General features: G+C 31.6%; 1 protein-coding gene across 2 annotated transcripts in view; it reads right to left on the minus strand.

The window, feature by feature from the left end:
- Positions 1–7,192: 7,192 nt before the first annotated feature.
- LOC126741017 (atrophin-1) overlaps positions 7,193–16,129 on the minus strand; it is a 62,754-nt gene continuing 53,817 nt past the window's right edge. For both annotated transcript variants that reach the window (XM_050447275.1, XM_050447274.1), the window contains exons 22-23: positions 10,885–11,067; positions 7,193–7,592 (exon numbers count right to left, since the gene is read on the minus strand). In XM_050447275.1, the coding sequence (XP_050303232.1) occupies positions 7,515–7,592; positions 10,885–11,067 (261 nt within the window). In that variant the 3' untranslated portion in view covers positions 7,193–7,514. The remainder of the gene's footprint in view (positions 7,593–10,884; positions 11,068–16,129) is intronic.

Genomic DNA, 16,129 nt, shown 5'->3' on the forward strand with positions numbered 1-16,129 from the left:
TGATGCATGGATTCTTAAGAGTCTTCTTCAACTATATTTAAAAATTAATTGAAACTCGTGCATTAGAAGTTGAGATATGGAAGTTTCTATTACAGGAGTACCTGGACTAATCATTAGTTAATTACTTGGCTTCTGTTGCTTAGAATCATATAATTTTTCATATTAGCATTCCTTTAAGATTTTTTAACTATATATAAAAAAAACATTAAAATTTTTGCAATAGAAGCTGAAAAACTGGAGGTTTTATTACAGGAGAGCCTGGACTAAACATAGTCATTCACCTTATGTACATTTAATGAATATCATGGATTGTAGTGATCAAAATCATGTGATTTTTGATTCATGGATTCTCAAAAGTCTTCTTTAAGTATATTTAAAAAATGATTGAAATTGGTGCAATAGGAGTCGAGATATGGAAGTTTCTATTACAGGAGTACCTGGACTAAGCGTTAGTTAATTACTTGGCTTCTGTTGCTTAGAATCATATTATTTTTTACACTTGCATTTCTTTAGGATTTTTCTAACTATATTTAAAAAAAAACATGAAAATCTTTGCAATAGAAGCTGAAAAACCGAAGTTTTTATTACAGGAGAGCCTGGACTAAACATAGTCATTCACCTTATGTACATTTAATGAACATCATACATTGTAGTGATCAAAATCATGTGATTTTTGATGCATGGATTCTTAAGAGTCTTCTTCAACTATATTTAAAAATTAATTGAAACTCGTGCATTAGAAGTTGAGATATGGAAGTTTCTATTACAGGAGTACCTGGACTAATCATTAGTTAATTACTTGGCTTCTGTTGCTTAGAATCATATAATTTTTCATATTAGCATTCCTTTAAGATTTTTTAACTATATATAAAAAAAACATTAAAATTTTTGCAATAGAAGCTGAAAAACTGGAGGTTTTATTACAGGAGAGCCTGGACTAAACATAGTCATTCACCTTATGTACATTTAATGAATATCATGGATTGTAGTGATCAAAATCATGTGATTTTTGATTCATGGATTCTCAAAAGTCTTCTTTAAGTATATTTAAAAAATGATTGAAATTGGTGCAATAGGAGTCGAGATATGGAAGTTTCTATTACAGGAGTACCTGGACTAAGCGTTAGTTAATTACTTGGCTTCTGTTGCTTAGAATCATATTATTTTTTACACTTGCATTTCTTTAGGATTTTTCTAACTATATTTAAAAAAAAACATGAAAATCTTTGCAATAGAAGCTGAAAAACCGAAGTTTTTATTACAGGAGAGCCTGGACTAAACATAGTCATTCACCTTATGTACATTTAATGAACATCATACATTGTAGTGATCAAAATCATGTGATTTTCGATGCATGGATTCTTAAACGTTTTCTTCAACTATATTTAAAAAATGATTGAAATTCGTGCAATAGGAGTCGAGATATGGAAGTTTCTATTACAGGAGTACCTGGACTAAGCATTAGTTAATTACTTGGCTTCTGTTGCTTAGAATCATATAATTTTTCATATTAGCATTCCTTTAAGATTTTTTAACTATATATAAAAAAAACATTAAAATTTTTGCAATAGAAGCTGAAAAACTGGAGGTTTTATTACAGGAGAGCCTGGACTAAACATAGTCATTTACCTTATGTACTTTTAATGAATATCATTGATTGTAGTGATCAAATTCATGTGATTTTTGATTCGTGGATTCTTAAAAGTCTTCTTGAAATATATTTAAAAAATGATTGAAATTCGTGCAATAGGAGCTGAGATATGGAAGTTTCTATTACAGGAGTACCTGTACTAAGCATTAGTTAATTACTTGGCTTCTGTTGCTTAGAATCATATTATTTTTCATATTAGCATTCCTTTAAGATTTTTCTAACTATATATAAAAAAAACATTAAAATTTTTGCAATAGAAGCTGAAAAACTGGAGGTTTTATTACAGGAGAGCCTGGACTAAACATAGTCATTCACCTTATGTCAATTTAATGAATATCATGGATTGTAGTGATCAAAATCATGTGATTTTTGATGCATGGATTCTTAAGAGTCTTCTTCAACTATATTTAAAAATTAATTGAAACTCGTGCATTAGAAGTTGAGATATGGAAGTTTCTAGTACAGGAGTACCTGGACTAAACATAGTCAATCTCCTAATGTACATTTAGTGAATATCATGGATTGAAGTAATCAAAAATAATTAGAATTCCTGCAGCAGAAGCTGAGATATGAGAGCTTTTATTACAGGAGCACCTGGACTAAAGAAACCGGTAACTTTATGTACTCATTAGTTAATATCTTGGCTTTTATTGCCTGAATATTTTTTCTAATATAATTTTTCATATTTGGATTAATTCAAGACTTTTTCAACTACATAATAATATATTTGAATATTTATTGAAATTGTTACCATAGAAGCTGAAAAATTGAATTTTTTATTACACAAGTGCCTGGACTAAACAAAGTCATTAATTTCATGTACAGGCGATTCCATTAAAGAGGAAAAACGAAGTATTTGTTGACATTCCTCGTATTTTTCAAGAATTTGAAATCCTAAAAAAAAACAATTGCTTATAAAGCAACACTCTTAAGGCATAAATGTGTATTTTTTTTAAAGAATTATTACATTATTGAATTATATGGTCAATTCTAAGGGTTTTTTAATACATCTATCTTAATCTTAAAGTGAAAGAATCTTTTTTCCGCAACATTTTTAACAAAAAATATAACTTGGGATTTGGCAGTCCCAGAGTTGATGTGTGCTCCAAATGCTCGGAACTTGGAGAGAAAATCAAAACAGAAAAGGAACCAACTAAAAAACAAAATTTAATTACACAGAAAAGAATTCATAAATTAAAGGCCAAGGCTGCAAGATTGCTGACCATGTCTTTTGACTGCCAGAAGAATATGAGCTTACCAAAGGTACCAGACCAACGAGCTTATTTCAGTCGTCAATGGAATTTTTATAGCTTCACTATTGTAGAAGGCAACTCACTGGCGGCATTAACTGCAAGCAATGCTCATATTTATTATTGGAATGAAATAGAAAGGCCGAAAAGCTCAAATGAATTTGCAAGTGTTGTTTTCCAAGATATTGACACTGTCCGATTATTTGCTGATGGCTGTGGTGGACAAAACAAAAATACAACTTTGAACTTGGGAATGTTGTCAAAATGGCTTGTAACATCAGCTCCACAAAACGTTAAAACTGTTGAAGTTATCTTTCCCATTGTAGGTCATTTGTATATACCACCAGATAGGATATTTGCGCAAATCGAAAAAAAAAAAAAAATATCGAAATTATCATAAAACCCGAAGAATACATAAATATTCTAAAAGGGCATGGCTCTGTTTGGAAAATGAAAGATATTGAAATCAATGACTGGAAAAGTGCCACGTTAGAAACTATGAAACCACCTGGACAGTGGCACTTCAAATTCAACCCTTCTACAAGGTTTTTATTGAAGAAGACCTTAAAAGGTAATGTAACTATTCGTGGAGAGGAGTCTCTGGTGTGATTCGTTGGTGGTAAAAAAGGGAAAGACACTTAATATTCTAGTCCCTGGTGTTCTAACAACTGGCATGGCTCCAAATGCCAAAAAGATCAAGGACGTTAGCTCACTTCTCCAAGCTCACTACGGGGAAAACTGGCAAGAGTTGGAAAATTTAAGTATTACTTAAGTATTAAAGTAATACTTAATACTAATTTAAGTATTAAGTATTACTTTGTAGATTTTTTTTTGTTTTGTTAAGATTTTTTTAATAAAGTCGGCAAAATAGATGAACGGTTTTTGAGTTATCGATGCTTAAAGCCTTTCGGCTTATATTATTTGAAAAAGCATATATATTACCAATAAAATACATTGTGATGATAGATAGTGATCACTTCAAAGTCATTGAAATGTTAAACAATATAAAATGATGTTTTTGATTTGACGACTTTTTATTACAGGGGCGCATGTACTAAAGATAATCGTTCACTTCATGTTCATTAGTGAATATATTGGCTTCTAGTACTCAAAAGCATGTTATTCCTCGTATATGGATTCCTGGAAGACTTCTATTACAATGACTTAAAAGTCATTGAAATTCTTGCAATAGAAGCTCAGAAAGTTGAGTTTTTGTGACAGGAGAGCCTGGACTAAACAATTATTCATCTTTATCGAATTTTTCAATTAAAAATGAAAATAATTAAGAAAAAATTGTTGTTTTCTCATTCAAAATACTTAGAATATCACTGACATATAACTCTTTCATGGACATTTTAGGAATATCGAACCTTTTGGCTTTTTTGTTATGTAACTATAAACTTTTAGACCGTAAACCTGATCGAATTCGATAATGTTCCCAACTAATATATTTTTAATAATATGAGTCAAGTAAAGTAATCAAACAAGCAACCCAATTTAGTGGACGTTAAAAATATTCGGCGGGTCTCGTGCCAAAATCTGATATTATTCATATTTTGAATCTACACGGTTATTTTTAGACGGGTACACTTAGTAATAATCCCGAGAGGGCTATTAATTTTAGCCAACGCGTTATTATAGATTTATTAAATTGTTTTTTTTTTGTTCAAATAACGTTTATATAATATAACGTTCTCCACTCACACTTTTAAGGCTGCTAACAATTTTTTTAATAAATTTAAAAAAAATATTGGGTTAGAACGTTATAAAATATTAATAATTTGTGAAACGATTACAAATGGGGACAGGTGCGAGCGACGATTCCTAAAGAGAAAAACAAACCATCGTTTTATTATCGCAAAAACATATAGAAGTGAGGTATAATTTTTTTTTTTTGGAAAAATTTACGATTTGGATGCCAAAAGTTATTTGTTAAATGTAATTTTGGTGTTCATTAATTTTCTGATACTTCTGTTATTTTATGAGGTTTGAGCTGTACTGTATGTCAGCCTGTAATTCAGTAAAAAATACCAGAATAAAGTAAATTTTAGAGGTAAGCAGATTTTTATGTACAGGAAGTTCTTCCTGGGGAATTTTACTATTATTTCCTAAAACAATTATTGAAATCCCTTAAAAGGTAGTTCAGAAGTCAGTTTTCTCACATTCTACCTCATTTCACACCTCGGTTACATCCTAAATCATCTTGAATTTATATATTTCTTACGTAATTATGATCTCCACAGACGGGAGAGGTCATTTCATCGTGATCCTCAAAGAACCTTCGGACTCAAGAGGGTTTAAGTGTCAAAAAGTGGATAAAAAGTCGGTTTTCTCCCATTCTACCTCATTTCACAATTTGGTTACATCCTAAATCACCTTGAATTTATATATTTCTTACGTGATTATGATCTCCAGAGACGGGAGAGGTCATTTCGTAGTGATCGTCAAAGAACCTTCGGACTCAAGAGGGTTTAAGTGTCAAAAAGTGGGTAAAAAGTCGGTTTTCTCCCATTCTACCTCATTTCACAATTTGGTTACATCCTAAATCACCTTGAATTTATATATTTCTTACGTGATTATGATCTCCAGAGACGGGAGAGGTCATTTCACAGTGATCGTCAAAGAACCTTCGGAGTCAAGAAGGTTTAAGTGTCAAAAAGTGGGTAAAAAGTCAGTTTTCTCCCATTCTACCTCTTTTCACAATTCGGTTACATCCTAAATCACCTTGAATTTATATATTTCTTACGTGATTATAATCTCCAAAGACAGGAGAGGTCATTTCGTAGTGATCGTCAAAGAACCTTCGGACTCAAGAGGGTTTAAGTGTCAAAAAGTGGGTAAAAAGTCAGTTTTCTCACATTCTACCTCATTTCACACCCCGGTTACGTCCTAAACCACCTTGAATTTATATATTTCCTACGTGATTATGATCTCCAGAGACGGGAGAAGTCATTTCGTAGTGATCGTCAAAGAACCTTCGGACTCAAGAGGGTTTAAGTGTCAAAAAGTGGGTAAAAAGTCGGTTTTCTCCCATTCTACCTCATTTCACAATTCGGTTACATCCTAAATCACCTTGAATTTATATATTTCTTACGTGATTATGATCTCCACAGACGGGAGAGGTCATTTCATCGTGATCGTCAAAGAACCTTCGGACTCAAGAGGGTTTAAGTGTCAAAAAGTGGGTAAAAAGTCAGTTTTCTCCCATTCTACCTCATTTCACACTACGCCCTGGATTATATTTATAATTTAAAAAGAATGATAGTGAGGTTAAAACTTACGAGAAAGCCACATAAAATTGCCTGGAATAGTTTTTAAATTATCCCGATTAGAAGTTGATTTTTCACGAAAAAAATTGTCTGAAAACTTGGTTCAGCCAAAAAGTGCTCTAGCTGACTAAGCTTTATCGTTAAATCTATAGTGCAAATACTTGCCCATTATCATTACATTTATTGCTGAATAAATGCTTAGAGACTATGCATCAAATATTTCCGAGCCATGAATGAAATTTGTTCTATAAAGTATTTTAAGCCCTAATTTGACAACGTACTCTCTAAATTAAACTTTTTTAAAGCAAATGTTAGCATTTCATCGTATTTTTATTAATTTTTATTTCACTCAGAAGGCATTCATTAAGTCGTTCTGAGTTAAACAAAATTTGGGTAAAAATGTTTTCTGAGCATTTTAACGCCCAATTTATTAATCTACTTCCAATAATTTTTGAGAAATTAGCCATTCTTTAGGTGCTAGTTAAATAATTGCTCAATCTCATTAAAATCATCGCTGCCTCAGAGGCTGATCATTAAATTTTTCTGAGGCGTAAGTACAATTTGTAAAATAGGGTTTTCTGAGCATTCTGAGACCCAACTGGCTAATCCACTCCTTATAGTTTTTGAGAAATTAGACATTTTTTAGGTTAATTGTTATTACTTGATTGTCTTCATTAATTCTTAGCTGGCAGATTAACAAAATTTGTATAAACATATCTTCCGATTTTTTAAAAGAATTTAACAATTTCTTAAAGGATTTTCCAGTGACACTTAACTTCGCCCTAGTCCTTAGGTCTCGATTCTGGATTTAACTAATTTGAATATGAAATAATTCAGTAGAGGCTTTAAATTTCAGTAAAAGCATCACGACTAAGTTAGGAATAGTGTTGAAGTTGATTTTTCATGAAAAAAATTCCGTGAAAACTGCTTGAGATAATGTACTACTACTAAACAGTACCTAAACTAGTTATTAAACTATGCCAGTTAAAGGTTAATACTCTGAAAACATTAAAAACACAACGTCTAGAAATATTCTGTTTTTATTGAGTTGTGCCCCTAAAAAATTAAATAAACAATCGCCAAAGGATTTACAATATAATAAGGAATATCACGTTTCAAAAGAAAACAAAAAAAAACAATACTTTTAGAGCACATTAAAAGTAGCATAGACGCTAATAAAAAAATTATATACGTTCTCATTATATGTATACGTGTATTGATTCCTAATAATCTAATAATAATAATATTACAAATCATCCGTTTTCATCACTTTATAAAACTCTCCTATACACAATTTTGATTTTTTCCGTTTTAATTTTAAGTGTCTTTTTATAACTAAGTTATTCACTGTACCGGTTTCATACTATAACTGTGTTCTATGCAGTCTATTTCCGACCATACCGTTCTCACTTCTAAAAAGAGCTGCAAAAAAAAAACAAAATTTAATATAAAAACACATTAAATTAGATCTGTGGCATTTGGGAGATTTTTGTTAACTTCAAAAAAAATGTTTTTTTTTTGTTAATTTCACTAATACTTAATTTTATAAATTTTTATTTGATCCAACCATGATAAGTACAGCATTACTAGTAAGTCGGTTATACTTTGGTAAAATATCGATAAGTCCTATTTGCTTAATATTTGTTTGGTATAATCATGTTAAAATATCATATCATGTGTTTAAAAAAAAAAACTAAGGTAAAACAATTTGATACAATTGTGATAAGTGGTAGTTATCACGTTTAAACCAAATATCGTAAAAATTATTTAGATCATTTTGTGCTATGTCACCATATTTCTACCAAAAAAAAAAATCCGTTTTAATTAGTTGTTTTGTGAATTCTTATATGTAAGTGATATAACATAAATGTACCAAATTTTTTTTCCAGTGTATTTGTACTTATCATAAATGACAGCGTATTATTGTTCCCCTGATTGGTCAAGGCTACTGGTTTTTGAACAACTGATCACTTTTATAGAGCCGGAACAGATTGATACTTGCCTAAGCCTTGAAAATAACGCACATCTTCCATGGTCACCAACAGATTTCAGTTCTGGATCTAGTGAATTATGGGAACCATCAAATAAAGAGCAGATGACTGATGTTTCTGAAGAAACCCAAAATGAGTCAGACGATGACATCCCTTTATCGCTAATTGCAAATGCAACTAGAAATAGAAAAAAAGGGCAGGGTTCAATGCAAAGAAAATTGCGACAAAGTCGTTCTGAAAGTAGAAAAAAAGGCGAGGCGTATGTTACTGCCAAAGGTAAGAGTATTCTAGCAAAAACGTTCAAAGACCAGTTTCTGAAGGCTGCCGAGTAAAATGCCATTTAAAAACTGCCCATATTGACTACAGAAACCTACCAAGTAGAGATATACAGAAAAGGTATTTAGCTAGTTTAATTACAATAAAACCGAAAGAACGAACAAGGTGTGATAAATCAGCAAAAGATAGACAAATCACAGTACTTTATAAGTTAGACGGCATTAATGGTCACATCCGCAAAACTTGTTTTTTGAACGTTTTTGGTGAAACCAGAGGTTTCTTAGATGATGCTGTTAAAAAACAAGAAAATATCCCCTACCTCTATCATCCTGAAGTCCGATTTAAGAGGCACGCTAACGATCAGAAGCGGACATCTTATTTGCTAGAGATTTTATTAATACTTTTCCGGCTTATGAGAGCCATTACTCAAGAAATCATACTACTAAATGATATTTAGCACAACACTTAAACTTCCAGATCTTAAATACGCTTTATAAAGAAAAATTCGAGAGTACAAGATCTGATCCAACTACAAAGCCTTTGAGTCTAACTGTTTTTCGCAATGTTTCCATAACCTTAAAATTTAAGAAACCAAGTAATAATACGTGCAAAACGTGTGACGCATTTTCTCTAAAATTAAAATGTTCTGTCGACGAGGAGAAAAAAACCGAATTAAAAACGAGGGAGAGTCAACGACATCAGGACAAGGCTTCCTTTCACTATGCAATAAAAACAGGTGATAAAGAAAAAAGTAAACAAAGTTTAGGCAGGATTGTAGTAGCGGCATTTGACTTACAAAAGCGTTTGGCTACACCCAACTTGACTGCTAGTGTGTCTTTCTACAAAAGAAAGTTATGGACATTTAATCTGACGATCCGCAAAAAAACTTCGTGTTACAAATGGCACGAAGGTGTAGCACAACGAGGAGCCGATGAGATCGCATCTTGCTTGTTTCAGTTTATTAAGGACTTAACAGACCATGTGGAAACTCTAATCCTCTATTCTGATACGTGCCCTGGTCAAAATCGGAATAGCATATTACCAATGATGTTTTTAAAAGCACTTGATGACAAGAATACGTTGCAAGAAATTCATCACAAATTCCTAGTTCCAGGGCATACTCATTTAGAGTGTGATACCGATCATGCCACTATAGAACGGTTTGTGAAAAAACGCAATCCCATAATCTCAGTTCCACAAGACTGGGTGTCTATAATAAAAATGTCTAGCCCTCATTTTTATGTAAAATTTATGATTTTTTTGGATTTTCCAAACTTTTAACCACACATTTCATAAAAAGAAATATTGCCAAGGATAAATCATCCTTTGCGTGGAACAGCATATTCTGGTTATGCTACAAAAAGGATAATGACATAGGCTTCAAATATACATTAAATTCCGATGAACATTTTCGATTTTTTACCATGCTAAGAAGAGGCAGATCTGGTTCAATATCTAATATTGAAATACCTCCAACATATAACGAACCTTTAAATATAGACATATTAAAATATCAAGATATTCTTGACCTTCTGCCATTTATTGACCCAATCTATCATGGATTTTACAAAACATTAAAGCACACTCCAACCAAAACACCACAATATGTGAGCGACAGTGATGAACATTTTGATGAATAACTGTTTTTCTTTATTAATAAATTTCAATTTCTAAAATTTGACATTAAGGTTTCAAAAATTGAGGTTTTAGCCAACAGTGTATTAGAGTGTTAAGATTTTAGGTGATAAGTTTTTTCCATAGAATTATTTTTAATTTTACATGTTTGATACAAATATGATATGTGTCATTTTATTAAAAACAGAATTATGTACACATATTTTGCTTACTATATCTAAATCTTGATATATTAAAGTATTTAATGATAATTACTAGTTTTATTTATGTATTATATGCGATTTAAAAAACCAGCCCACAACTTAAAATGTCTGTACTGAGCAACATTAATTTTGGAGTTATCATATGTGTCCCAAATGCCACCCAAATACAAGGAAAAGGTGGCACCCCTATACATTAGTGTAGGCTTTTTAATGAACTGTAAAATCCTATGAGGTTTATGTTCCTATAATTATGTTTTAAATTATTATTTGTAAATTTTATTGTGTATGCCCTTTTGTATTTTGTTTTTATAGTGGAGTTTTTGTATCCCTTTTGTCATTGTTTTTTGTAAAAGATTTAATTAAGACGTTGTGGTAGTTTCTTGTACTCGAGTAAGTTAATAGCATTTATTAGCTATTTATTTATTACTTTTTGTAATTCATTATTAATCAGTTCATTAAGTTCAATTAGTCGAACTTTACTAACCCAAAAATTTTCACAACCATTAAAGATAACTAGAGTCTTTATTAAACAAAAACGGTTTTCCGTAAATATACAAAGAGAGCCACAAATAGGGGTAAAACCTTTACGTTCACTATAATCTATCTTACCTGATTAAGCCACTTTTCATCGGCCAACAATTCATTTAATATACAAGTGGTGTCTTTCGTGGGTTCAGACGTTCGTTTTTCATTCACTCTCTTCGCACACTCTATATACATTAGGTATTTCTGGTGGATCACTTTGCTCGCCAGCTCCACCCTACTCACACATATTCTACACATGAAGAAATCCTAAAATCAAAAAAAAATTAATAATAATAAAGTCTTTTTATTTAAATCCAAAAAAACAAATACATACATACATACATAGAAAATAATGGCGAAGTCTATCTAAAAGAATAAAGATACAAAAAGGGGTATATTACAGGAATTAAATGCTCAAGTTCCTTGCACAGGTAAAAGAATAAAAATACACAGACACATTGGTGCAATAAAACATGACTTTAATGAGATTGAACATATTTAGTTATATTTGCGCTTGAAAGAAAGGAAAGAACCCTAATTTAAATTTGAATTTATTAATATTTAGAATTTTAAAGTGGTTAGAAATATGATTGTAGAGTTTGATAGCATTAAATGTAAATGACGTTTTAAATTAATTATTAATTAATTGATTATACGAAAGCTTTTGATTTCGTTGGCCACTCAATTTTAAAGTTTTTGTTTCATTATATTGGTTTTTCTGATGGTGCTATTAATTTAATTGTCTCTTATTTTTGTCTCTTTTTATTTACACGTCTAGATTTTATCTTCAATTAAATAAAATAAGTAATCAAACTAATGTAAATAATATTTTAAATCGTATAAAAATTAAATTGGGGGACGAAAGAATTTCAGTTGTTGAGAAATGTAAGAGTTTGGGCCTTATAGTAGATAATAATATTCGTTTTAAACATCACATGTCTAATATTCTTAAAAAGGCATATCTTGCTTTAAAATTAATTTATTTGCATAGACACTATTTAAGTAAAGTTATTAAGAAGCTTTTATGTGACTCATTGGTCCTTTCACAATGTAATTACTGTGATGTAGTGTATGGCTGGTGTCTTGATTATGAGGAAAAACTCTTGCATTCGACTGATATTTGGCATTCGCAAGAGAAACCGCGTTTCCCATAAACTTCACGCACTTGGATGGCTTAATATGCATAATCGAAGAATTGCTCATTCTTTAACACTTTTTTTATAAAATTTTAATATATCGTACTCCGCCCTATCTCTATCAAAAAATAACTTTTAGAAATGATGTACACCATTTAAATTTAAGAAGAAATACTATTCTCATTCCGAGACATAAAACACAGTTATTTAAACGATCATTTTCTTACAATTTCGCTTATCAAATAAATTCTTTAAATTTGGAGCCGGACCGATTATCAATTTCTTGTAATACTTTTCGTAATAGGATGAGTGTACATCTAATGAATCAGCAGGGTATATAATTTAGGTATAATTAAGGTTCTTCTTTTTTAACTTTTTGAATGGTTGTTTTCTTGAGTAATTTATTACAATTTTTGGTATTGGGATCATTTTATTTATTTATTTACTGTCTGTAATAATTTTTCTATTTTTTGTTATTTAACAAAAAATTTAATCTGTTGCTTGATGGTAAACTGTCAAATTTAGAATTTAGAACTTTTATATGTACGTTTATTAGGTATATGATTAAAGAAAAAGCTGCATTTAATCAGGTATTAGTTAAGCGTTACTGAAATTACCATTTTTTTGTGGTAAAAAGTGTGGGGCCACAATGTTAAAGACCAGAATCTGCCATGGCAGAATTCTGAATTTGTAGGCCTTTTATTTGCGTAAATTTATTACTAGATTTTGTAAACTTGTATTTTTATTTCTTTCTATGCAAATAAAAAATATTTATTATTATTATTATTATTAAATTTGGACATAGTAAGTGATTCATTGCTTCTTACATTTAAATGATGAACTTTGTTTCTTGGAATAAATCTACTCTTGAGAGAGTTTTTTATAGAAGAGGTCTTAGAAGTGCCGGTGATAATTTTATGAACAAAATTGGCATGATGAAAATTCCATCTGTTTGACATATTCAGCCAACTTGTTTTCTGATATTTTATGCGATATGTGGTCTCCCTTTTTAATGCCATATATGAATGCATTTTCTGAATTCTTTGTTGTTGACTCACAGAGTAGCTTTTTTAGCTTGAAATTAAGTGAGTGTCTCTAAAAAAAAATTAATTTTAGGGCCAAAAAGGCCTTTTCGTTCAACTGTTTGACATGTTCGCTAAAACGAAGATCTTCGTCCGTATGTAAACCTAAATTTCTCGCGGAAGCTACGAAAGGAAGTATGACCCCTCCTAGGTGAATGTTACCATTATTTTTGACAATCATTTTATTTTTTTTTTTACTTGCAAAACATAGAAGCTTGGATTTATTGAAGTTAAGTTCTAGATTATGTTCATTAGACAGAGATCTAATGTTTCTAAGTCGTGATTAACACACTGTGTTGCATCAGCAAAAGCGGTAGCTATACAGAAATTAGTAGAACGAAGAATATCAGCGGTGTATATTATATAAAGTAAATGAGAGGCTTGAGGAACACCGGAATAAATAACTTAGGGTTTGAGAAGAAGTTCCATTGCATGTTACTTTCTGAAATCTATTATTAAGAAAACAAGAGATAATTAAAAAATCTATTAAACTTAATAAAATCTTAAATATTAAACTTAATAAAATACTTAATAAAATCTATTATTAAGAAAACAAAGGTTATAGATGGTTTTAGGTTCTACCGGCAAGACCGTAATACTCATGGAGCGGGAGTAGGTGTGTATGTACGAGACGATATTTCTGTTAATACAGTAGACACTGGTGAAGAAGTTAAGTTTTTTGAGCAAATTTGGTTGATACTGCGTATTTGTAGGCTGCGTGTTGGGCTGGGCAATTTTTACCGTCCGCCTAATAGCAACCTATTAAATAGTATTGAAGCTTTAGAGACATCTGTCTCGACAATTGTTTCCTTGTGTGATGAAATAGTATGTATGGGTGATATGAATGTAAATCTTAATTTATGCAACAGGTCTTCTGAACTCATTGACAATTTTTTAAATTCTTTTTCACTGTACCAAGTAGTTTAAAATCCAACGCGTTGTTGCGGAAATAATTTTAGCCTGATTGATTATATAATTACCTCGAATGTCGATTTGTTGTGCGGTGATGTTATTCACTATGACATGCACAAAATTACTGATCACCAACTTATTTATTGCAAACTTAAATGCAAAGCGTCTCGTAGAACACCCAAACTAGTCGAATTTAGAAGTTTTAAATATTTTAATCTTGAGGCTTTCAATGCTGATTTAGTCAACACAGATTGGGGAAGAATTTTTGACACAAATTGTATAGATGGGAAAGTCGAGCTGTTGACCAATAATATGTTAGACTTATTCAATATTCATGCTCCTCTTCAAAAAGCGCGTGTAACCAGACCTAAATCTCCTTGGTTTACTGACGTCCTAAAAATTATGAAGTCAGAACGCAACAAATTATTGTCTAAATACAAAAGAACAAAAAAACAGGAGGATTGGGAGGCCTATAAATCCCTAAGGAACTATTTTACTCGTGCTGTGCGCCAAGAAAAAAAGTCATATTTAGAATTCATTACAAGTAAAAATTGTTCCAGGGAAACGTGGAAAGCTCTAAATGAGCTAAATATATACAATAAAACTAAAAACAATATTAATGTACCTCACCACCTAAAAAAGCCCAATGAGATTAATAATTTCTTTATAGATTCTGTAAATGCTTTAACGCTAAATGTGAATAATAATTCTACTGCTAGTGGCCATGAAAGCCGAACAAACAATGTTTTCCAATTTTCGCCTTTTACTGAGACAGATGTGTTACGTGCTGTATCTAGCCTAAAGTCAAACGCCTGCGGTTTTGATAACATATCACCTGACATGATTAGACTCTGCTGTCCTGTAATTGTACCGATTTTTACTCATATTTTTAATGAAATCATTAAACATGGTGTGTTTCCTCCCAAGTGGAAAATATCTGTAGTTCTTCCCTTGCCTAAAAAAAAAAATGTAGAGAGCTTTTCTGATTTACGACCTATTAGTTTGTTGTGTGGCTTTTCAAAAATTCTAGAAAAATTAATTTACCTCCAAGTGTCTGCACATTTCAACAAACACTCTTTATTTAGCTCTACACAATCGGGATTCCGTAAAGGGTACAGTACAGCTTCAATTCTACTCAAAGTGATGGACGACATTTTTAAGGCTGCGGATAGGGGTGAGACTACAGCGCTTGTTCTTCTTGACTATAGCAAGGCTTTCGACACGCTTGATCACAGACTATTATGTGCCAAACTGAGGTCTTTTGGTTTTTCTCCCGAAACCGTTGAATTTTTTAAAAGTTATTTAATGGGACGGTCTCAGTTTGTAAAGATTGATGGAGTGGGATCTGATCTTAAATTGCTTACTAAGGGTGTGCCACAAGGGTCTATTCTTGGACACCTATTATTTGTCATTTTTACCGCTGATTTAGATTCTGTGATTGGCGATGACTGCTCTGGCAATCGATATGCTGACGATACCCAAATCTCTAAGAGTTTTTCTAAATCTGAGAGTCATGCGGCCATCAGTCAACTGAATCAATGCCTGGAAAGAGTGGCAAATTATTCAGAAAATAACGGTTTAAAGCTCAATCCTTCTAAATCAGCTGTTATATACTTTGGTCCTAATCACAAATGGGCAACAGAAAGTTTGGTAGTCCAGATTTTCCAGAGCATTATTCCAACAGTACACGAATCTAATAACCTCGGTGTAATAATGGATTCTGGTCTTAAATTTCGATCACAGGTGGCAAAAGTAGTGCAAAGGTCTTATATGTCATTACGCAATTTATACAAGAGCAAAAGCGTTCTTGGTACTCATCTTAAAAAGACTTTGTGTGAGTCCTTGGTACTCTCGCATACTACCTACTGTAACTTTGTATATGGACCTTCACTTGACTTAATATCAAAAAAGAGATTACAACGCATTCAAAATTCTTGTATTCGCTTTATCTATAATTTGAGAGCAAGAGATCATGTAAGATACAAGTTGCCAGAATTAAAATGGCTAAATATTCAGGACCGCGAAACTCTTCATTTTGCATGTTTTCTCTATAGAATATTAATGACGGGTATTCCTGATTATCTAAGGGTTCAGATGACGTACAGATCCTCTACACATGATCGGATTACACGCCATAATAATCTCTTAAATGTGCCAAAGCATCGAACAGCCATGTTTCAGCACAGTTTCTCGTTTTTG

Source organism: Anthonomus grandis, chromosome 10 (assembly GCF_022605725.1).
Source record: "Anthonomus grandis grandis chromosome 10, icAntGran1.3, whole genome shotgun sequence".
NCBI lineage: Eukaryota > Metazoa > Arthropoda > Insecta > Coleoptera > Curculionidae > Anthonomus > Anthonomus grandis.